We start from the raw sequence: 23,213 nt of genomic DNA on the forward strand, positions 1-23,213 counted from the left end.
TATATATATATATATATATATATATATATTTAATATAGTTCTCCGTAAGCCTTGAAATCAAGGAGCAATATATAGGAGCAAGTTACATAAGCATTTTAGATTGTTTTAAAGTAGTTTTTATAATATTATAAGGTCTAGTAGAAACCCTAAAGGATTAGCCTTGGAGAATACATTCAATGATATTGATTGTTTCTATTAATTATTATATGTTTCTATATATATATATATATATATATATATATATATATATATATATATATATATATATATATATATATATATATATATAGGCTATTTCTAATAGCGCTTCATTTTATGTTGGCGATTTTACAAATTCACCGATTTGCCTTAAACCTTTGGTCTTGATTTCAAGGCACAAGTTTAAGAGTCTGGTTAAGTGAACATTCACTTAGTGAAGCTTAACCAGACTCTTAAACTTGTGCCTTGAAATCAAGACCAAAAGTTTAAGGCAAATCGGTGAATTTGTAAAATCGCCAACATAAAATGAAGCGCTATTAGAAATAGCCTATATATATATATATATATATATATATATATATATATATATATATATATATATATATATATATATATATATATATATATATATATATATATATATATATATATATATATATATATACATATATATATATATATATATATATATATATATATATATATATATATATATATATATATATATATATATATATATATATATATATATATATATATATATATATATATATATATAGGAGCAAGTTACATAAGCATTTTAGATTGTTTTAAAGTAGTTTTTATAATATTATAAGGTCTAGTAGAAACCCTAAAGGATTAGCCTTGGAGAATACATTCAATGATATTGATTGTTTCTATTAATTATTATATGTTTCTATATATATATATATATATATATATATATATATATATATATATATATATATATATATATATATATATATATATATATATATATATATATATATATATATATATATATATAAAAATGACTATATATATATATATATATATAAAAAATGACTAAACTTTACAACTGACGCCGATAGAACTCGCTCTTTCACCAAAAGAGCACTTTGAAGACAATCTTGATAAATTTATCAACAATGAAACTTGAATCATTTGTATAAATTTTTAAAGTGTCAAACTTTTCTAAAAGTCTTATTGGGAGTAAACACATTTTAATTCTATTAAGGTAATACGGTCAAATATCAAAAGATGTTTTTAAATCTTTTTCGGAAAATTCTAGCACGGCAATTGGCGACGATGATTTAAAAAGTATCAAACGAAGGCGTCTTAATATCAGCATATCACCTATTAGATATATATATATATATAATATATATATATATATATATATATATATATATATATATATATATATATATATATATATATATATATATATATATATAGGCTATTTCTAATAGCGCTTCATTTTATGTTGGCGATTTTGTAAATTCACCGATTTGCCTTAAACCTTTGGTCTTGATTTCAAGGCACAAGTTTAAGAGTCTGGTTAAGTGAACATTCACTTAGTGAAGCTTAACCAGACTCTTAAACTTGTGCCTTGAAATCAAGACCAAAGGTTTAAGGCAAATCGGTGAATTTGTAAAATCGCCAACATAAAATGAAGCGCTATTAGAAATAGCCTATATATATATATATATATATATATATATATATATATATATATATATATATATATATATATATATATATATATATATATATATATATATATATTATATATATATATATATTATATATATATATATCTAATAGGTGATATGCTGATATTAAGACGCCTTCGTTTGATACCTTTTAAATCATCGTCGCCAATTGCCGTGCTAGAATTTTCCGAAAAAGATTTAAAAACATCTTTTGATATTTGACCGTATTACCTTAATAGAATTAAAATGTGTTTACTTCCAATAAGACTTTTAGAAAAGTTTGACACTTTAAAAATTTATACAAATGATTCAAGTTTCATTGTTGATAAATTTATCAAGATTGTCTTCAAAGTGCTCTTTTGGTGAAAGAGCGAGTTCTATCGGCGTCAGTTGTAAAGTTTAGTCATTTTTTCTTGAGAATACTGTTCAAAAGTCCTGCGATTATTTGCAATAGCAGTGAAAGGAAGCTACCGACCGCTTGAACTAGCCCTTTTTTCCATACCCTTTCTCTTATTTTTGCAAGGTAGAGCACGTACAAGTGAACGATATTGCTTTTTCCGTTGCTTAACTACTTCTGGCAGTTGAACATTGCCTTCAGTTTAAATTTAAACAAACTCAGATAAGGGATTAAGGGATTCATTGTCAATGCCATGTCTGAGCTTAGCCATCCTAAGCCGCGTTTTTGAATTACCTAGTACAGAAAATAAATGTTTGTTTTCATTTATTTCCTTCTATGTCATGATGGCAACTAATGACCTTTTTTCCTGTTCATTGTTACATATAAGGCAATTTAATTTCCAAAATATCAGTGATTATGCGTAAATCCTCGGGTGTGCTTTGATTGAGATTCAGTGGAGTTTAAGCATAGGGTTTATTTGTAGCCTGATTGTATGGTGGAAGCAGAAGTTTCGGTTCACCAGGATATTATAAGTTATGAGAGAACTAGAATCACGAACAATCCTATAGATGATATAGTACGTACAGTTCAAAGCAAGCGTTCTCATAAATTTGCTCTGATGAAAGAGATTGCGGAGAACAACGGAACGGTTACGGAAAATTTTCATGATGAGATAGGACCGTGAATAACTGTAACATCCCCTGAGACCATTCTTCAGTGGATTCATCTAAATCAACAATAATGAACGACGAGTTTGATTCAATAATATTAAACACATCAAATCCCCGTATGAATTTAAAGTCTGGTGCAATAGTCTTTATTTTATCATAGGACCTTTGCCATATGCTATAGCAATAGTAGATGTGTTCCGGATTTTCTAAAAACATTTATCAAAATTTTCAATTAGTTACATTAAAAGTGTTGTTTTGCCGGATGTTGATGGCCTGCAAATAAATAATCTGAACTGAGTTTTAAATTGGTACATATCACCCTTCTCGTTGTCAAAATACATCTAACCGAACCTAGCCTCAACCTGTTGAATAAATACCTAGGTTCTAAAAGAAAAAAAATACCGTAGAAGCACATGTTTTCTTTAATATAAATAAACGCACTGCAAATTTTTAAAACATATTTACGTAATCACTTAAACATAATTACATAGGCAGTGGAAAAAGCAACATCAAGACTCTTGAACATTAAAAAATACTTGAGTATACCCCACCCAGAGGCCGGACGCGACCGGATCCCCCTAATGACTAAGCAACCGAGAGGTCGGACCGAGCTGGGCTGGTGGTAATTAAAATAATAGTGTAATATTACAGTTTTTTAAAGAACGATTCCGCATTACGCAAAAAACATTATAAAACACACTGCTAACCTGGAGACTGTTCGGATAGAAAAAAGGGACCCTCCTCCCACCCACCATTTTACTTTCTTCGGACCGATATGTTGTCTATATTGTATACATACATCTCGATCTGAATTAAGGTAATGGCCGTGTGGAAGTACTTTCACATCTTCAGCGCACACATAGATTTTGTCCGACATGATAGTTTTTTCCCACTTAAACTGTGTAGTTTTTAAAATTTAAAGAGCGATTCGCCATGATCTTCGCTCTTGGAACTGATTTTTTTTTACACAGAAACACTCATGTCGAAATTTTCCTCTACATAGTGCATAGGCATTCCCTTACAGATTTTTTTGATATCCTCATTGTGCGTTTGCACACAATACGCCTTTAGACCTACAAGCACACCATGGGAAATCAAATCGCTCCCCGTCTCGGATTATAAAAATAATAACTTATTTGGGGCCTGGCACTTCACTAGCTCCGTGTAAATGGACTCATCCCAATGGGTGTAGTCCGTTCGAGAGCTAATGTGCTCACCATTTTCCAAAGCGTCTAATAAATGTTCTCTTTTAACTTTTAAAAATATGAGTCTGTGTTCCCGCAATAACTTGAACTTGCTCCTCCCCCGACCATTGGAGCTTACGAAAATTGTAATAAAATTCCAACATGAGCTTTTTGAAGTTACTAAATGCCACTTCCAGTGGCAATGTTTTTATTTCAAACTACGCTTCTTTTTTTCTATGTTAAAGGACCATATTGGATTCATTGATCGTGAAAGATGTGAAATTCGGATCGACAAGAACTCGGGTACATTCTTTTTGGTCGGTTCTATTGTCACAATGACTCTTATGGCGCACACTCGCAAATTTTACCGAAGGATGAATTTTAAATAAGTTTAAAGATTTCAATTTCAACCTCCTTTTTTTCCTCAGACTGTTTACTGACAAAGGTGTCAATAAACTTCTTCATGTTAGCCTTTTTATCGAATTGGAGGGCTCTATGAATCTTTGTGACATTGAAACCGTTGACCAGCATCGACCACAAAAGAATGTGGTGTAAAGCAGTATTCCGTTTCGGGTGAAGGTCGGCAATAAGTTTTAGTTCTGAAGGTGTCCAGTGAATACCCCCTTCCTCTACCATATAAATATTTTAGGGACTCAGTGAACCCCTGGGCACTGGTCTGTTTGTGGACGGGAGAACAAAATCCTCTACAGAGTCATGACGTTCCACTGGTATTGCACTATCAATTTCGAAAAACCATCCTTGTGGACCATTCTCCTCAGCAATGGCAATCTCGGGGAAACTTGGACCACAAGTATTGTCCAGCCATTTTTAATTCCCACATGACAAAGAGTGGTGAGACATTGCTGACGGATGAAGGGAGTTCATGTCCAGAAAAACCGCATTCGACTTTTCACCGGTGCGTCGTCCAGTCGGGTCGGTTTCCAAGATACGATTCCCATGGAAAACATACTTTTCCCGCATTGATATCTACAAATGAGTGCTGATCCATGTCGATGCTCAACCCTATATTTTCTTTACTGATTTTAAGAGCTAAATTCATAACCAGGCGAGAAGTTGAAAAATAATGCCCCAAATCCCACCCAAATTCCTCATAGGTTTTATTCTTGTTTTTACACACAATATCCAACAACGTCCATTTATCACTTGCCAGGTACATTTTATAATAGTCTTTCCCATTTTGTCTTCCCCATTTTTACACCCACCCTTGGCCCAACCATTTTAATACATTTTTTTTCTAATAAAGTGGTGCATTGACGATCGTAAAGTGAATCATGTAACGCTTCAATGGACGGCATTTTTTCCTTGCGAACCCTCGAGATGGAATTGTAGTACCCATACGGTTATATACCGTTACTTGACAATAAATCACACATTTCATCATCTGGAAGGCGCTGTTCAGGGAGGGGGAAACTATTAAAGTCATCGCTTTTTGTACTTCAATAAGTTGACTTAAGGATTGGGGAAAAACTATAAGAATCTAAAAAAACATTTTGTTCAAGTACGTGTTGTCATTTTCAACTGTTTCCCATTTGAATTCTAAGAGCAGCAACTTCTCAGATGATTTGGGTATGACTTAGTATGAAAAAGAATATAAGAATATGAAAACGAATATGTACCCATGTGTTATCTAGAACTTCACCTCTCTGCAGTTTCTTTAGTTTCTTTTTTACAACTGTGGCATCCCCGCATGACTGGCGAACCCTGAAGGCTTTTCTCGCCTGGCCCTCGTAGGTTTTTAACGAGTTAATATAACAATCAAAAAAAAAAAACCTATTATGTAAAGCTTGTTTTTGCATCTTGAGGGTTCCCCACTGGCCGACCCTGAAGGTTTTTCCCACCTAGCCTTCCTATATTTGTAAACAGTCAACATAACAACCATAGAAACAATTATTATGTAACAAACTTCTGCAACTTGAAGAAAACACTCCTTATTACGTAACAAGCACCTGCATCTTGAAGAAAATTAATAACACCTGCGTCTTGAGGGAATTGCTGTTAAACTTTTTCATGGGCTTAAACCATTAAGAAAGAAAAGAATAGTGGCTGTGGGCGTCGCAAAAACCAGTGAGGCCTCACTCCTGGCGGATTAGAGAAAAATGTTTAGCCCCTTCTTCCTTTGAGCCCTTCACAAGTCAAATGCAAGTTTTACTTGTCCCCAAATGCTCCCTGAAACTTTTAGCGTGATTCCCAATGTTTTTTCACTGATATTACAGATACACTATTGTAAATATCTTGCAATGTGGATTTTCTTTTGGTTTATCTCGTAGCTGTGAATGGATTCTAAGTCCCATGGGGCTTATAATGCAAAAAATCTTTTCTTTCCCTCAACATAAAATTTGAAGTCCCCTTACCCTCCACCTCCCCTGTTTCCTCCAACATTAACCGAAAGTCTCAAATACATCCTCCAATCCATTCACGAAGTGCAGATATACTATTTTCATAACCAGGATTCACGTAGTGTCTTTCGATGTACCTCTGCCCCGAATCCTCGGATCAAAAATTCACAGTCTACATGCCTTACCAACACTTTGAGAGTTTCAACCCTGATCTCCCCAAATACTGTCGGCTTTTCTGTATTCAAATGCCCGAAGGTTAAAAAGAAACAAACGTATTTACCTTATGGCTCCCAAACAGATGCTGCTCCCGGGCAGAAGTGTTCCCTTTTGCCCCCCTAGCTATGAAACTGACAAGTACACCTCCTTGACCTTCTCGTTACTCCACTGCTTCTGACTTCCGAAACTAATTACGAGATCCACCCAACCTCAAGAAAAACTCAAGACTGAAAAATGCACCCACAGAGGCATCAATGTATCTCGTTCTCTTTCTACTTAGAAGCCTTACCGATTTCTAATAGTTTGTGAGCCGAATGCTTTTCGACTTAATTCTAGGTCTTATAGTTGAAGCTCAGCTCCGCTAGCTTACGTTTGCTGTCCTGTGCAAACGTCTTTGCGCCGTTCCGAATTTTTGGGGGGACACTACTGATTTACTGATTATTTTAGTTTTATAGTCCTCCTAATAAATAACAGCTTTTCAATGTTTCTTCAACTGAAAATAAAAATGTTTGTTCAGAGGGTAAGTATTCATTGTCAATTAGTCACCAGTTAAAACTAATAAAATAACATACGAGCTTATACTAATCCAATTCATTTTTTCATTCCAGCCAGAGCGTTCAGATACGGTGGACTTATCAGATAATGCACTACAAGTCGATATATCAGATGCCTTGAGTGAGAGAGATAAAGTGAAATTTACTGTACATACAAAGGTGATCTTTTAATATTTCTTTATTATCTAATTATGAAAAGCAACGATCACAGATGGCACAAAGAACTTGTGACTGAAAAAAATTTGGGCGAAAAACTTTTTAATTAAGTCTAATTTAATCTTTTTCACCTAGCTAACTTCCTTCCTTACTTCATGAACCAAGTTTTATATAGGCATTACAGTGTTTGTCAACAAACTTCTCTGGTGGGATATGTTGCTCCATAAATCTGTGCTCATGGCCAACAATGAATGTGTTGCATACAATTATAGATAAAAACTGCACACATTTGACACGGTTATTTCTCACATATTCTGGGCAAACTACTCATTTTGAGATTAAAAAGTACACGAGGGAAGACTGTATTATTCATGACATCCTATAAGACAAAAGACGGTTTTTAGCTCTTAAGATTGTTACATTTATTTCTAAAAAAGAAATAGAAGAAGATACTATAGTAATATGAACTGCAGCAATGGGCTGAGGTTTTCAGAAGATATCCAACCAGCAGTTTTGTGAGTGTTTTCCAACGATTAATACTATCTTATTGGAAAACGCTCAGAGTGGAGGGATCGGGATGAAACTTGGTGGGAAAAATCATCACAAGTCCTAGATACGTGATTGACATAACTGCAATGGATCCGCTCTCTTTGGGGGAGTTGGGGGAGGGGAAGGTTAATTTTAAAAAATTAGAAAAATGAGGCATTTTTAACTTACGAAGGAATGATCAGATCCTAATGAAATTTCATATTTAGAAGGACCTCGTAACTCAGATCTCTTATTTTAAATCCCGACTGGATCCAGTGTCATTGGGGGGGGGGGGATCGGAAATTTTGGAAAACGCTTAAAGCGGAGAGATCAGGATGAAACTTGGTGGGAAGAATAAGCACAAGTCCAAGAAATGTGACGGAAATAACCGGATCCCCTCTCTTTGGTGGATTTGGGGGGGGGGAGTAATTCGGAAAATTAGAAAAAATGAAGTATTTTTAACTTACGAATGGGTGATCGGATCTTGAATTTTGATATTTAGAAGGACCTAGTGAATCAGAGCACTTATTTTAAATCCCGCCCGGCATTTAGATTCTGATTTTCCTTTGAAAGCAGTCTATTAATTCTTAGAATTTTGCCAGAGCTCATACCATATGAGCTCATGGCTCTTCCGACCTCGTCTAAAGTGCCATATGAGCTCTTAGTTCTTGCTGTTTATATGGGATGATAGTGGATTCCTTATCTACACTGGTTAAATGTAATCTTTACTACAGAATAAATTACTCATTGCTCTTACAGGAATTAAAAAGAACGAGTATTATCAATTGTCACAAAAAAAGGAATTACAAAAAGCTTGGCTAAACTTGATTTAATAAGTAAACCAAATACTTCAGTGGAAATTGCAAGAGATGCATTCGTTGTTCCGGCTATGTAGTCTCTGTGGGTACTGATTTCTTTTACTGCAATATCGCTTTTATAAATCATAAATTATAGTCTCTTGAAATTCATTGAGATTTCTAAAATTTTGAACCACAGACCATTCATTTTTCCATAAAAAGGAATTTTAAGGAATCGTTGTTGGTTGGAACTCGGTGTTAATTTTTATCTTTTTGTTTGTGTGTCATGTGCTGTATCCATCTAACAGCTATAACTATTTTAATTTGGAGAACAGTTGATCGTTGGTGAATAGATAACCAGCATCATACACAAGAAATTCCTTAAACATGATGGCATTTATTTATTAATAAGTTGAAGAACCGTCATCAGAGGCAACGTTGTCTATAGTAAAGCACGATAAGTCTTCAATGTATTATATATTTTTTTTACCAGAGGCACTTTATGTGGAAAAGGTGGTCGTATAAATTTCAGAGGGCACTCATTCGATTTGAAATTGAAAGTTCTCGTGTCCTTTATAAGAGTCAAAAGTGATTGGAGGGTAACTAGCCCCCCTCCTATGCCCTTTTCCCCATATGTTTCTGATCAAAATTCTGAGATAGGCTGCTTATTCAAAAAAGTCCAAATGTCAAATAACTATGCTTCAGGGGTTGACAAATACCCCACATAGCCACCGGTGCAAGGGATGTAAGTTATGCAAGTCACCAATAGCATATAAGGCGTTTTATTGGGAAAAGAGGACATGTATGATCCTGGGTCTCCAATTGGCTTTGTGTATTAAGGTGGAACTGTAAGGAAATGTTGAGAGGGATGCCGAACACGATCTGAACACACAATATGCTTGTTGGTTGTCATAAGGGAATATCACCAATATCTAAGGAACGACCGAGTATATTAAGTTGAAACATTCAAGGTATGTTTAGGAGATGTTGAATAGGGCTTGAAAGACAACCAGCCTCTCCCCCTCCATGTCCTTTTCAGGTGCCCAAATGCTGAACACTGGTCAAAATTTTTGAAGTTGCCATTTTGTTCAAACTGGTCCAAAGATCTAATAGCTACACCTCCAGTGTTGCCATGGCCCCCACAGCCCCAGGGCGTATTATAAATTATGCAGTTTGCATATTGTTTACATGCAGGATTTATGATTAGAAAAAGGGAAAGTGTCTAATTCTGGGTGTATACGAAATTGCTATGGATATTAAGGTGAAATTTCCTCCTTCAGAAACATTCATTCAAAATTTTAAAATAGCCATCTTGTTCTAAATAGCCTGAAGGTCAAATGACTATGCCTATGGGGATGACATACCCCTATAGCTGTCGAAAGGGATACTGAAAACAAGATAAACACCGTGGCTGCTGGTTGTCAAGTGGGCCCCCTCCTCCTCAACACTGATCGAAACTTCGAAAAGGTGATTTTGTTCAAAATGATGAAAAGATCAAGTAACTATGCCTCCACGGATGACAACCCTCCGGTCCGCGGGGCAATCAGCTGTATATCATGAACGGCTGAGGGTATTAAGTTGAAACTTTTAGGACATGTTGATGGAGATGTTTTAAAGTGGTTAGAGGGCTGCCAGTCCCCTCCCATGCTCTTTTTAGCTTCCCTCCTTCAGAAACATTAGGTCAAAATTTTAAAATAGCCATCTTGTTCAAAATAGCCTGAAGGTCAAATAACTATGCCTATGGGGATGACATACCCCTATAGCTGTTGAAAGGGATACTGAAAACAAGATAAACACCGTGGCTGCTGGTTGTCAAGTGGGCCCCCTCCTCCTCAACACTGATCGAAACTTCGAAAAGATGATTTTGTTCAAAATGATGAAACGATCAAGTAACTATGCCTCCATGGATGACAACCCTCCGGTCCGTGGGGCAAGTGTTTTATGCTATATTAGTCGCCCATTGTTTATATTTAAGGTTGGTTATTAGGGAAAGAGGCGGTATTTCATCCTGAATCTCTAAGAAGAGAAAGAATATTAAGGTAGAACTTTTAGAAATTCTTGAGGGGTAGATGTCAAGCAAAATGAAAACACATTATATGCAGGAGGGTTGTCAAAAAGTCAAAGCAGCAGTATCTAAGAACGGCTTAGGTCATTAAGCTGAAACTTCAAACGCATATTGAGGGGGATGTTGAAAAGGGATCGATGAAGAAGTATTACATCATTTGCGCTTTACTGGAAAAAATATGCTATACACATTTTTTAATATATATAATTAAAACAAAAAGTAAAAAGAAGAATCTTGAATTGCTGAATTTCTAGGGATTAGTATCATTAGATATTAAATATTCAGATTATTTTAATAAATTATATCCGGTCACATTGATTTTTATAGTGATTTGTTATAGCACACTGTTCAATATAAAAATATTTTTCAATGAATCTCGAATGATGCAATAGGCTTTAGAACTTTTACGGTTAGAGGAGGGAAGGCAGCAGTAGCTAAACTCCTGCTTGAAGTAATTTTTGTTCATTTTAAGTTTGACTTGAATATGAAATTTAACTGTTATTCGTTTTAAGTATTCATCTATATCAGTATGTGTTATCTTTATGCTTGATATGATCATTATTTTAATTTCTTTTGTTATGAATTACATTTAATTTTTTATTTTAATTCCTGGTCATTTTGAGTTTGAATTATTATTGGACTTCGTTTCCGCTAGTCTTAAGTTTGATATGACTCTTGACTTTTCTTTTAAGACTTATTTTTTGTATTTTGTTTTTCAATTAATAAAAAAAGACGAAGCATTGTACCAAGGAAAAAATTGAAAGAAAAACAAACGCAAAACTAAAATCTTAGGGCTGATGTGTTGACTACCGGCTGAGCAATTGATTTTTATGGAGAGCAGTGAGTTATTTAGGGACAACTTTTACTTTGCCCCTTCCCCAACCATGTCCGTGATCTGGCCACCTGGGGTGGCTAGGCACCTGGTGCAGCTAGACGTGATGGGAAAATATCAGCAGGGAAAATTTCGTATTTTTTGTCATTTCTTTTTGCAATTCTAATAAAAATTGTCTCATCTTTTTTTGTAAGCTTAATTAAGTGGCTGAAGTTACTAAATTTTCCTGAGATAGTTGACAAATTCAGAAGATTTTTTCTATGATAAATGCAGTAATTCTCACTCTAATAATGATGTCATTTCTTTCAGATGAGTTTTTGTGGAAAATGATAAGATAACCTTGTTAGTTATTTACTCAGCTGTCCGAATACAAAAGTACATATTTAGTATGCTTCATAGGTTTACGTATTTCCTAGGTTTGGGTGTTGGCGGGGTTTTCTGGGCGGAGAGGAGACGTGCCATAGTTTTACCCTGAATTTGAAGAGTCTACTGGTGTCATTACTGCCCGAGGTTTTAATTTCTGTTGAAACCAACAAACGTCTTTTTCCTCTTTTTTCGCATTCAGACCTTACTAGAGCTTTTTAATGATCGTGTAGGTGTCCCGTCGGCTATCTGAAACCCCTTTGTATTAAAATGGAATTGTGGGCATCAAGTCATGGCTAATTGTAGAAAAAGCTAAGACAGATAGTCCAATTGAGTGAGAAGAAAAACCCTTCATTGCTGACGTTACCATCTCCCAATTATGCTACACCTCTTATGTCACTCCACAATGCCGAACTAGAATCAATCTGTTGGAGGGTCTCCCCGGCTCGGCACGCTAGGTTCTTCCATTATCAGAAGGTCAAACTAGTAGACCTTGGGAATTCTCGATAAAAACCTATCTTAAGCACAATATTGAATTTATCAATTTGTAAGTATGAAGTTGTCGCAGGGATTCGTAGGAAGATCAAACGTAATTTTCCTCGATCGACCTTGAGATTCTTCTGACATTGTTTGATTTAGTCTTCATAACCTCCATTAAGGCGATCTTCATAGTTATGGCATACGAGGCACAAAATCTCATCCACCTATTCAGAAATATGACTGGAACTTCTTTTATGTTTATAAACGAAATTTAGTGTCCCTTCTTTTGTGTCACTTTTCGTGAAATGCAAAATCTAGCTGAAATAAGAACCCGTGTCGTTTTGCATCTTTTGTGGCTCCTCGAAGGATAATTTCCTTGCTTAAGAATAGTGATTTTTATAATACTTTTTTTGTAAGAATGATTTGTTTAATGTTTATACAATATTTTTTGTTTATGTATGAATTAGGTAGGACTGATTAATATTATAATAAAAAATGGCATTACTAAAATACGTAGAGCAGATAAGACTTCCACCCACTGCCAACAAGCGCTATAAGGTTTACTTAGTAGTTTCTGCGAAACTTTTTGTATATATTTATAAAATAAAATAAATGCATTTAGTTATCTAATCTACGTTATGCCTCTTGTTTTCCAATTATACAAATTTCGGTATTTGCTCTTTTGTGGTTCCACTTTCAAGGGTCTGTATTATAGCCGGAAATCTTATTACAGAAATATCCTGCAGCAACAAAAACGCCTATGTTTTGAAATGAAAAATCTTGAGTTCTTCGTTTTTTTTCTTTATTTTAGACAAACATACGAGAATTCAAGAAACAGGAATTTTCAGTTATTCGGCAACACGAGGAATTCGTATGGCTTCATGATAGGTATGAAGAGAATGACGAGTATGCTGGATATATTGTAAGTTTTTTTCTCTCTTATTTCTGTGTATGTATTTCCTCGTTCTACTTTTTTAGTTTTGTTTTTCTCTCTTATTTCTGTGTATGTATTTCCTCGTTCTACTTTTTTAGTTTTTTTTCTCTCTCTTATTTCTGTATGTGTATTTCCTCGTTCTAACTTTTTTGAGTTTTTTTTCTTCTTTTTTTTTGCATCAAATAAACAACTGTGTTTGTATGAAAAGTAGAGGCTAAGGTGATATTAATAAAAGAGACAATGGACAAAATTAAAAAAGGAGATTCATTGCTGGTTTAGACTTTTAATGCACCAATCAGCATGTGAAAAGGATCCTAAATATGATAATTTAATGGACTAAGTAAAGTTTTCTTTAAAAAAAATTGTTGAATGAAAATAATTGTTCTTCTAGTATTTATTTTCATTTTCTCGGACTATTCTTGTGAATGTACATAAATGAAGAGTGTATCAAGTCCTTTTACAGTGAAAACTCAAAACAAAAAAGGTTTAGTCAGGGTAGTTTTTGAAAGACGAAATTCACAAGAATAAACCTAATCCAGCAAATATTTATGCAGTGTAGTCATCCTTCAGTCTCAAATTAGTTGTAATTTTTTCAAACGAACGTTGCTTTTTCAGTGGTCGGTTACAGTCTGGCTAGCTTATTCTCGTTTAACTAAATCAGAGTATTCGTCCTTTGATTGTTTAAGACAACAGCAACCAGACGGGTTGTATACGACCAGCCTACTCAGGTCGCTGCGCAACTTGCTACGAAAAAAAAAATCCTTGTAGATTGTTTGTTGCGCTTAACTTTAAAATATAAATCTATTGATTGGCATTGCAGAGTTTGAAGAAACTCATTAAAAAAAAAATGATATCAGTAAAATGCCTGTTTTTGCTCGCAAAAAATTTAAATTATTTGTCATATAGCTTTTAATGTTCTATTTTTTTTTATACCTCACTCTTCACTAGTCTTACGTATTTAAAATATATCTTTTATTTTAGTTTTTATTCGAAGAAAGCTAGATTTACAGTTAAACTTACACTAACACACACCCAAATAAAGTTACATAAATGTCAATAAAAACATATATATAGTTTGACAGATTACAATCTTTTTTCGGTCTTTTTTTTAACAGTTAGACAAGCTTGTCAATAATCAGTCCAAAAAGTGAAAAAATTGTCAATGCATAGATAATTTCTTAAACCCCATTGGTCTGCCATAATATAAAAAAAGAAAACGATCAAAAATGGGTTTTTAGGGCTAAACGAGAATACTGAAGAAACACACAAAGTGAATATTTCGAGAAGACAACCACCTCTCTTCTTCAGTGCGAACAAAATAATATATTTAAAAATTAGAACTGCCATCGACGGATACTATCATTTGTTCGCTAGTATCCGTCGATGGTAGTTCTAATTTTCTAGATTTTTTTTTGCAAATCGTGGATATTGGTGAATGACTTTCTTTATGGCTGTTAGGTATTTGGTTTTAATTTTTATATTTTTTGGCTTTTATTGAATTTTATTTATCTTTATTTTTTGGTTTTTTCATTGGTTTTTGTTTTTTTCACATTGACTCTTCGCGTTCGTTTTGTTGGTTTTTTCTTCGGCATCCTCCTTAGATATATTATTTTGTTCGTGCTGATGAAGAGAGGGGGGGGGTGTCCTGTCGAAATAGTCGCTTTGTGTGTTTTTTCAGTATTCTCGTTTGGTCTTAAAATATCCCATTATTGATCGTTTTCATTTTTGATCATTATTTTGCAAGCCCATTTCTGATAAAGCCAGGAAGGTTTTGAATAAATCGACGCAAGGTCCACAAATGGATATATGGATTAAAAAAGATTAGTGAAAGCATTCGTAAAAAAAAGAGCTAAAAGACAAATGTGGGAAAAAACAAGTTTGGTATGTTTCCACTTTAAATTTATGGGCCATAGAAGGAAACAAAAATTCATTTGTTGAGCACTTTGATCCTTTGTTAATTCATTTTTCGAATTATTTTGATGATCTTGATATTACAAAGTATGCGTGGATACAGAATCCATTTATCGAGAGAGAATATGACTAATTTGAATTGACAAGTTATGAGGAAACTAACTTCAATGAAATTATCTTATGATACTTGTATTAAATAAAACTTCAGAGTATATCTGTAATTCAATTTTGGCTTAATATTAAGAGTGAAAATAAGATCTTGTCAAATAAAGCTTAAAAAGTTTTGTTGCCGTCCACAGCATCTCATTTATGCGAAACAGGATTTTCAGCATTAGCTGAAACGTAATCGAAACACCGTGATCTTTTGGTTTGAGAAAAGGAGCTTTGTGTAGCTATCTCATCGTTCACAACGATATTTGATGAACTTTACGCTTATAGGCAAGCAAAGCCGTACTGTGCCTAAAATTATAACGACTATAGTGTAAAATTCTTATTCATTTTCGATGTTTGTAAGATTTTGTCTTAATAATTTGTTTAGTACTAAAATTTTTGTGTTTGTATTATTTCATAAAACTAAATTCAGGTGTCTTATGAAAAATTGTTTTCAAGGAACACCTGGTAAAATAAGGGCTGTAAACCACTGTTAGAGACTGTAAAACATGGATACCACTGATAAAACTCATGGCAACAAATATTGGCGGTGGGTTTGCTCATCATGAGCTCTACCTCTTGCTATGCAGCCTTAAAGTACAGAAGTTTAGAGTCTGTAGACAACTATGTCGTAATCAATTGGTGGAGGTGGGGTAGTATGGTAGGTACGACCAAGTGAAGGTTAAACCCAGAGAAAAATTTCCGGTCCCTTTTGCCTTGCAGTCTTAAAAAAGGGATGTCTTTCCTAATCTGGAAATATTAAGCATTAGTGAAATTGAGGTAAAATTTATTTATTTCTATCTATAGTTTCTCAAATGGACTAAGCTTCTTTTCCCTGATAAAATACTAGAAGAGGAAAGTATAACTAAAAAAGGAAAGCATAACTAAAAGAGCATTTTACTGTTCTGGTATTCTATAGTTTACTTAAATGTCCACTGCAACGAAGGCCAGTATAATCATAGTTATATTTTTTCTTTTCCTCAAAACATGTAATAATTTTTTAAAAGAAAAAGATACCTAGTTGCTTCAAAGTTTTTCTTTTACCAAAAACCTCGCCAAAAAAACTTCTCAATGAAAAAATAATTAGAATTCATACGCCTATGGATGGCGTCTCAATTGCTTATAGAAGGCACACCTTTCAATGTCTTTCAAAAGATCACGGTGCTCAAGACCCCAACACTGGAAGAGCATGGCGAACAGATAAACCAGACCATCCATAAATTTAAAAGTCCATCTATACTCACCTAACTGTCTCGTCTGATACCCTTGGACATCAGCAGTTGCCGCCTCCCCCTCTCCTACTTTGTGCTTTTTCGTGGAAGTGTGTCTCTGCACTCGTAAGTGGCAATGTGTACGCGAGAGAGTTATTCCTAAACTGTCTTCGCATGAAAAATTTGATTCTATTAAGTTTATGAAGCATGATATGATGCATCGAACTCCACTATAAAAAGGATCTGATGGTGTATTCTAATACCCCTGAATGACTTTTCCTTTATGCATCTTTAGGTTATGTGCACATGTGATAACTTTGCAACATTTTTTCACAGAAATCAGTTAAAATGACTTCTAATTTCGTCTGCTTTAATTACTTTTATTTATCACTGTTTTAGATCCCACCTGCACCTCCTAGACCTGACTTTGAAAGCTCCAGGGAAAAACTTCAAAAACTTGGAGAAGGTGAAGGGTCAATGTCGGCTGACGAATTTAAGAAAATGAAACAGGAATTAGAAGCGTAAGATATACTCGTTTCTTGACCAGTGTCATCACTATTACGATAACAATTATTTGTCACGTACTATAGCCTACAGAGGAACCCAAAGGTCATTTTTTAAGAGGAGTAAAAAACCTTGCCCACATTCTTTAAAAATGATTAGTTAACTTGTGCTGTATTTTTTGCGTTGAAATCTGAGTTATTGTAGCACACTTTACGAATGAATTAATTATCTATTTAGGTTAATTTGCTTTTGGGATATCTTGTATTGTAAAATTTCTTGGAACGTCGGGCCTTCAGGTAGTGCTTTTTTTCTTCTTTTTTTTTAAAACTCCAACTAGAAGTTACAAAAAACAAGGTTAGTTTCTAATTTGATCATTTTTTGGTTGATATTGTTCTTTGCCTAATTTCAGCTTGGTTAAGAACTCGACTAAAGCTATATATTGTTTTCTGAAGTTACTTAACATTTAAAATTGCTTCAGTCTTAAGTGAATTCAGATGACTGGCTCCAAGCCTTCCCTTGGCATATCCACAAAATGAATGTTTAATTTGACGGTCTTGAGCCCATTCCTTGGTGATATCTAGCTAGCTCTGTATCTGTCTTCTGTCCTAGTGTCAGAACCATATGGGTTCAAGGTTGACCTTGGTCTATTTCGATACATTAAGAGCATGTAGTGTCTTTCAGTTTACCTTACTACTTCATCGTAAATAGATTCGAAGCCACAGATACTTATAGTGCACAAACCTTAAGACGGAGTGGAGGCACAATTTGTTTTTTTTTCCCATTGTCCTCTCCATCGGACACAAAATATGAAGCTTCCATCCCTCTTCCCCTTTCCTAAAACTTGAAAGTTTCAATTCGGTCCCCCGAGCCTTTCCAGATATATTGCAGATACGCTATTTTGATGAGCTTGAGATGCATAATATCTTAAGATTTGCTATGAAAATGTATGATCATCTAACTTCAATGCAGAAAAAAGTCCCCCAGGACTAAAGATTTTTAGGCACACCAGAGTGTTGGAAGTCTTACCGTGGCAGACACAAAAATATTGAAGTTAAAGACAGGCACATGGCGCCCCTATCGGAAAGAAAGGTGAATTAGATATAGTAGCAATAATATTCTCGCTGCTGGAGGAAAGCAAGCCTCAGAGGCGAATATCCCCTTAAGATAACTCATACTCTTATCCCAAAGTTTCTATTCCAAATACGCTTGGGAAATGGTATTCATCCACATCTATCGAAAGACTCACGATTAACTGGAGACTCCATTACATAACAGCTATTTAAGAACTGATTTTAAATGAATGCTACTACCTCTGCTAACTCACTACAGCTCCAAGCTGCACGAGGCCAACGCTGCTACGCAGTCTCATCCTCCATCCTAATAGTTTCGAAGCCTCTCTCTTTACACTAACTCAAGAAGTTTCCATTTTCCTTAAATCTTTCCTTGCGACATCCTCCTGCTCCATTTTGAGACGACCTGCTTTTCGTTTGGCCTTAGACGGCTGGTCAACAAGGACGATCTTTGGCAATCTGTCATCCTTCATCTACAGAAATTGTCCTAACAATCTCATCCTTTCCGTCATTATAGCCCTAGAAAAGGGGATTGAACCACGTTTTTCGTACAGCTTACTGTTTGAGATACTGTAAGTCAGTCGAGTACCCAATACTTTAAATGAATAAGCTATACAAAAGAAAAGAAGAAATTATCCAAAGCCTGTGGATAATTACCTTGGTGGCTATTTAAAAGAGGTCTCATATTGGGACGTTATTTATTCAACTTGCATTGTTACTGATAGTTCGAGTGAAAAACAACTAACTCAGACAGGATTGCTCTACGTTCCACTCTTATCTTCCCCCTCCCAAAAAAAAAAATGTTAGGTTTCTTGCCCTAATCTCTATTTTCAATGTTTCAAAATGTTTCACCTTGAACCCCCAGACCTTCTCTGAGATATCGCAAGTTAGATTTTTTTTTTAAGCTCGGTATACTTAACGTTGTGTGTTGTATTCAAATATACGTGTTGTTTAAGAAGTACATCCAGGGGAACTCTGGGAAATCTTGGCCTGGGAAATGATTCTTAATAGTTACAAGCCCATCGGAGAGGCAAGACATGCTCGCATTTTCTACTAATTCGTCGTTTAATAGGTGACTTTTTGACTTCTTTGGGCAAAATTGCAATCTCCAAGTTTCGATTACACACAACGGGGGTTCGCCGGAACAAAAGGGGCTCAGGGTGGATGGCGGCCCACGAATAGCTTATGGTCTCTAAAAAATGCGCTGTTTTTTCAGTTTCCAATCTTTTGAGCCCCCTCCAAAGTTCACCTTTTCCATGTGAAGTGGCTGGAAAAATAGTATATGGGAGACAATTTCCTTTTTATCAAAAGGAAATGTTATAACAAAAATAGTGTCTTTTCAGAATACCAAATGTGCTTATTCTAAGATTTTTTTATTTGTTTTTTATCTTCTTTTCCTGTAACCTTGATAAGTATTGTGATTGTGTCCTCTTTTTTGGAGTTGAGTTTTTATACGTATGTTTCATGAGCACATTATCATTTTAGTCAAGCAATATTGACACTCTAGGCTCTAGAAGGTTTAAGGTAACCTTGCTCTCATTTCCGTAATTCTGTTCGTTTTCAGTTTGACTTAATTATTAAATTTTAATTTCTGTTCATTTTTGTTTCTTTTATTCATTATAGTAATATCTGTTCGTTTTAAGTTTAAGTGGCATGACTTTATATCTACTACGAATTATTACTGACTAGCTTCGAGACAGGCTTGAAAATCCTTACTCTTTTTTAAGGATCGAAGAAAATTGCTTTACCCTTCTTCTTCTTACGATACAAAATTCGAAGCTGTTTTGCTACGGCCTGTTCTCTCCTCTCCCCGCGGAGTTTCCTCCATAAATGCAAATTTACCCCAAAAGAAATGTATATTGAATTTTTTTTTTTACTTTTTACCGACGGAAAAAAACTTAATGTTGGGCTTGAATTTCATGACGCATTTACTAGGAGTTTAATGCTCAACCATCTGAGCCAGCCGAGCTTGCTATTGGGGTTTAAACCTTCGTGTTAGTATATGCAAATAAAGGTCAATAGTTCTGACTCTAGTCTTTGCGATAAAGATGTTGTGGTTTCGTTCTACTGCAAAATTATTCACTTTTTTTATTAATAGGTTATTTCAATTATATTATAACTGTTTTATGACTTTTTTAATCTTGCCGTGAGACAGAAATGGTCTTTTAGAGCGTAAAACAGTTTCTTGGACGGGAAAAGACAATACTATTGCCTTTTTTCGAGTAGAAAAAAAGTTTGGCGTGTTGTTTTTCCTCCTCTATTCACATTTAGGTAAACATTTTCTTGTATTTTTTTTCCATAAAATAAGTTTTCTAAAGAAAAGGAATCCAATCTTAAAAAGAGCTTATGCCAGATTTGCCTCTCACTCAGACTATCTGTCTTGGCTTTTTTTTACAATTAGCCATGGCTTGATGCCCGCAACTACTTGATTTTAATTAAAAATCAAACGGAATGAGAATTCAACCAAAAATGAGCAGAAAAATGTCGAACAATCTTCGTGTGAAACTACCACAAATCGCCATTAACAAATAAATTAAACCCAAAATAAAGAGCAAACGGAATGAGAATTCAACCAAAAATGAGCAGAAAAATGTCGAACAATCTACCAAGTGTGAAACTACCACAAATCGCCATTAACAAATAAATCAAACTCAAAACGAGCAGACATTAACATGAGTAGGGCTGACACCCCCCATGCCTTCTGAGGACCAAAACGTAGTTTGCACTTCATTGAAACAAAACACATTAAATGTCTTCCCTTTTCTTAACTTTAATAAATCAAAAATTATTAAGACTTTAAGGAATAGATATTAGTAAATGTACATTAAACTGTCAATCCACATTCATTTGCTTTATTTCAGTAAAGTGCAAATTATGTTTTGGTCTTGAGAAGGCAAGGGGGATTCAGCCCTACTCATGTTAATTTCTGCTCTTTTTGAGTTTGACTCGGTTCTTTATTGTAATTTGTGTTCATTTTGGTTTTCATTTATTTATTGATGGTTATTTGTGCCTTACAAGTAGTTGCAATAGAAGTAGTAGGAGAAACAGAAGTAACAGTAGTAGCATGTACATGTTGCCTTTTGGTCTGTTGAATATCTCCCTCAGAATACCCAGGATGTTTCATCTTGATACGGTAAGCCTTTCCAAAAATATTGCAGATACGCCGTTTTGACCCCCTTCTGGCACCCATTTCATCTTAATAGTCTTAGCCTTACAGTAAGTTGCAATTGAAGTTGTAATTAGAGTAGTTTAATTGCAGTAATAGTAGAAGTAGCAGTAAAAGTAGCAGTGGTTTTAGCATTAGAAGTTGCATGCACATATTACCTTTTAGTTAATTGATTTTCCCCTTTAAGCACTCTCTGAAAGTTCCAACTTGATACCCAATCCATTCTTGAGAAACGCCCTTTTTACAATCTGCATGCAAATAGTATGTTTTGATTTAGTTCAAAATTTCACCTTCTTATGCGTAGCCTTAATAGTACAAGAATCATAGAAGTAGTGGTAGTAGTAGTAGGAGCAGCATTAACATCAATAGTATTGTATTAGTAGTAGTTGAAACGGTAGTGGCAGCAGTTTTAATAGTCGTAATAACGTGTATGTATTGCCTTTTGGTCAGTTGAACATTCCCTTCATGATGCCTCAGAAGTTTCATTGGTATTGTTGTTCAAAACGAACAAAAACTTAACTTGAGTAGGGCTAACAACCCCCGTAGCTTCTCAAGACCATAATTTGCACTTTACTGACAACAAAATACATTTTAAATGTTTTCACTTTTTTTTACTTTAATAAATAAAAAATTATTAAAACTTTAAGTAATAAATATCAGTATATGTATATTAAACTGGTAATCCACGGTAATTTTTTTTTTTGTAAAGTGTAAGTTATGCTCTGGTCTTGGGAAGACATGGGGGTTGTCAGCCCTAATCATGTTAAATTTTGCTCGTTTTGAGGCTGACTCGGCTATTTATTGTAATTAATGTTCGTTTTAGGTTTCATATATTTATTGATGATGATTTGTGGTAGTTTTACGCTTGGAAGATTATTTGACTTTATTTTTGCTCATTTTTGGCTTAATGTAGCTCTTTTACTTTTCTTTAATAAACTTATTTTGTGGAATTTTTTTTTTTAAATTAATTCTAGTGAAGTCGAGTATTGCATCAACATAGCAGTCACAATACTCGGTTGTCTTTTCTGTGGCCACGGTTTTACCAGCCGAGAAGAGCGCTGATAGTGTATAGTGGTCGTTTTTCGTCGTGTCATTTATATTGTTTCCTTTTTTTAGTTTATTTCTCGTTCTCGCCTTAATTTTTCCGTTTTTGACAATTTTTCTATACTTTTTGACACATTTCGAAGTATATACTTCTTGTAGGGAATATTTAGCCACTTTCAAGAAAACAGTGGCAGTTCATGAAATGTTTCTGCAGCGTCTCGTTTCTCATCCGGTGTTCAAGAATGATCACAACTTACATGTTTTCTTAGAATATGAACAAGATGTAAGTAATACTTTTTGTCTCTCTCCTTTTTTGAAACATTATAAAAAGCTGTCAGTTGATTCCGAGTCTTATTAAAGTTAATGGCGTTGTAGTTAAATTATCCATTTTTGGGTGTAGACTTGTATAAAATTATTATCTTGAATTCAAATACCCTTGTTTAAGGAATTTGTAATTGTACAACAGTTTTATCAATACCCACATTTTTTGCGTAAGAATTTTTTTTTAACAAAACTTTGGTTTTTAAAATTTATAGGAAATAAATTATGAACGTGTGGAAAAAAATTCTTAATGTAATCTGTTATAGACCTTAGATCCTCCTGAGCCGTTGATGTCACGTTGAGCGTCGACAAAGCCTCTCCACTCGTCCCGAGGCTGTGCCTCAATGGGTCACGTCTTCTGATTCAGGTACTAGGGACATCTCAGCTGTCCTTAGATCTTGGTTGTAAGTGTTTTTTGTCATAGACATCAAAACAAGAAGACCAATAGGGAATTGTTTTCGTAAGACAGTGGAAATCTAATTTGAATGAATATTTCGGCCCTATGTCCGAGGGCCGTCCTCAGCACAAAATAAATCTATAAAAGAAGAAAAACTTACAACATACGACCAATAAAACTAAAATGAAAATTTTTTAAAACAGTTCCAGCA

The 23,213-nt window shown here is 34.5% G+C and overlaps 1 protein-coding gene across 7 annotated transcripts in view; it reads left to right on the forward strand.

Annotated features, from left to right (window-relative positions):
- LOC136030165 (sorting nexin-6-like) overlaps positions 1-23,213 on the forward strand; it is a 106,127-nt gene that overhangs the window by 30,294 nt on the left and 52,620 nt on the right. For all 7 annotated transcript variants that reach the window (XM_065708899.1, XM_065708901.1, XM_065708902.1 and 4 more), the window contains 4 exons: positions 7,128-7,232; positions 13,106-13,216; positions 16,900-17,021; positions 22,444-22,567. In XM_065708899.1, coding sequence (XP_065564971.1) covers positions 7,128-7,232; positions 13,106-13,216; positions 16,900-17,021; positions 22,444-22,567 — 462 coding nt within the window. The remainder of the gene's footprint in view (positions 1-7,127; positions 7,233-13,105; positions 13,217-16,899; positions 17,022-22,443; positions 22,568-23,213) is intronic.

The sequence above is a fragment of the Artemia franciscana genome, chromosome 8 (genome assembly GCF_032884065.1).
Source record: "Artemia franciscana chromosome 8, ASM3288406v1, whole genome shotgun sequence".
Lineage (NCBI taxonomy): Eukaryota > Metazoa > Arthropoda > Branchiopoda > Anostraca > Artemiidae > Artemia > Artemia franciscana.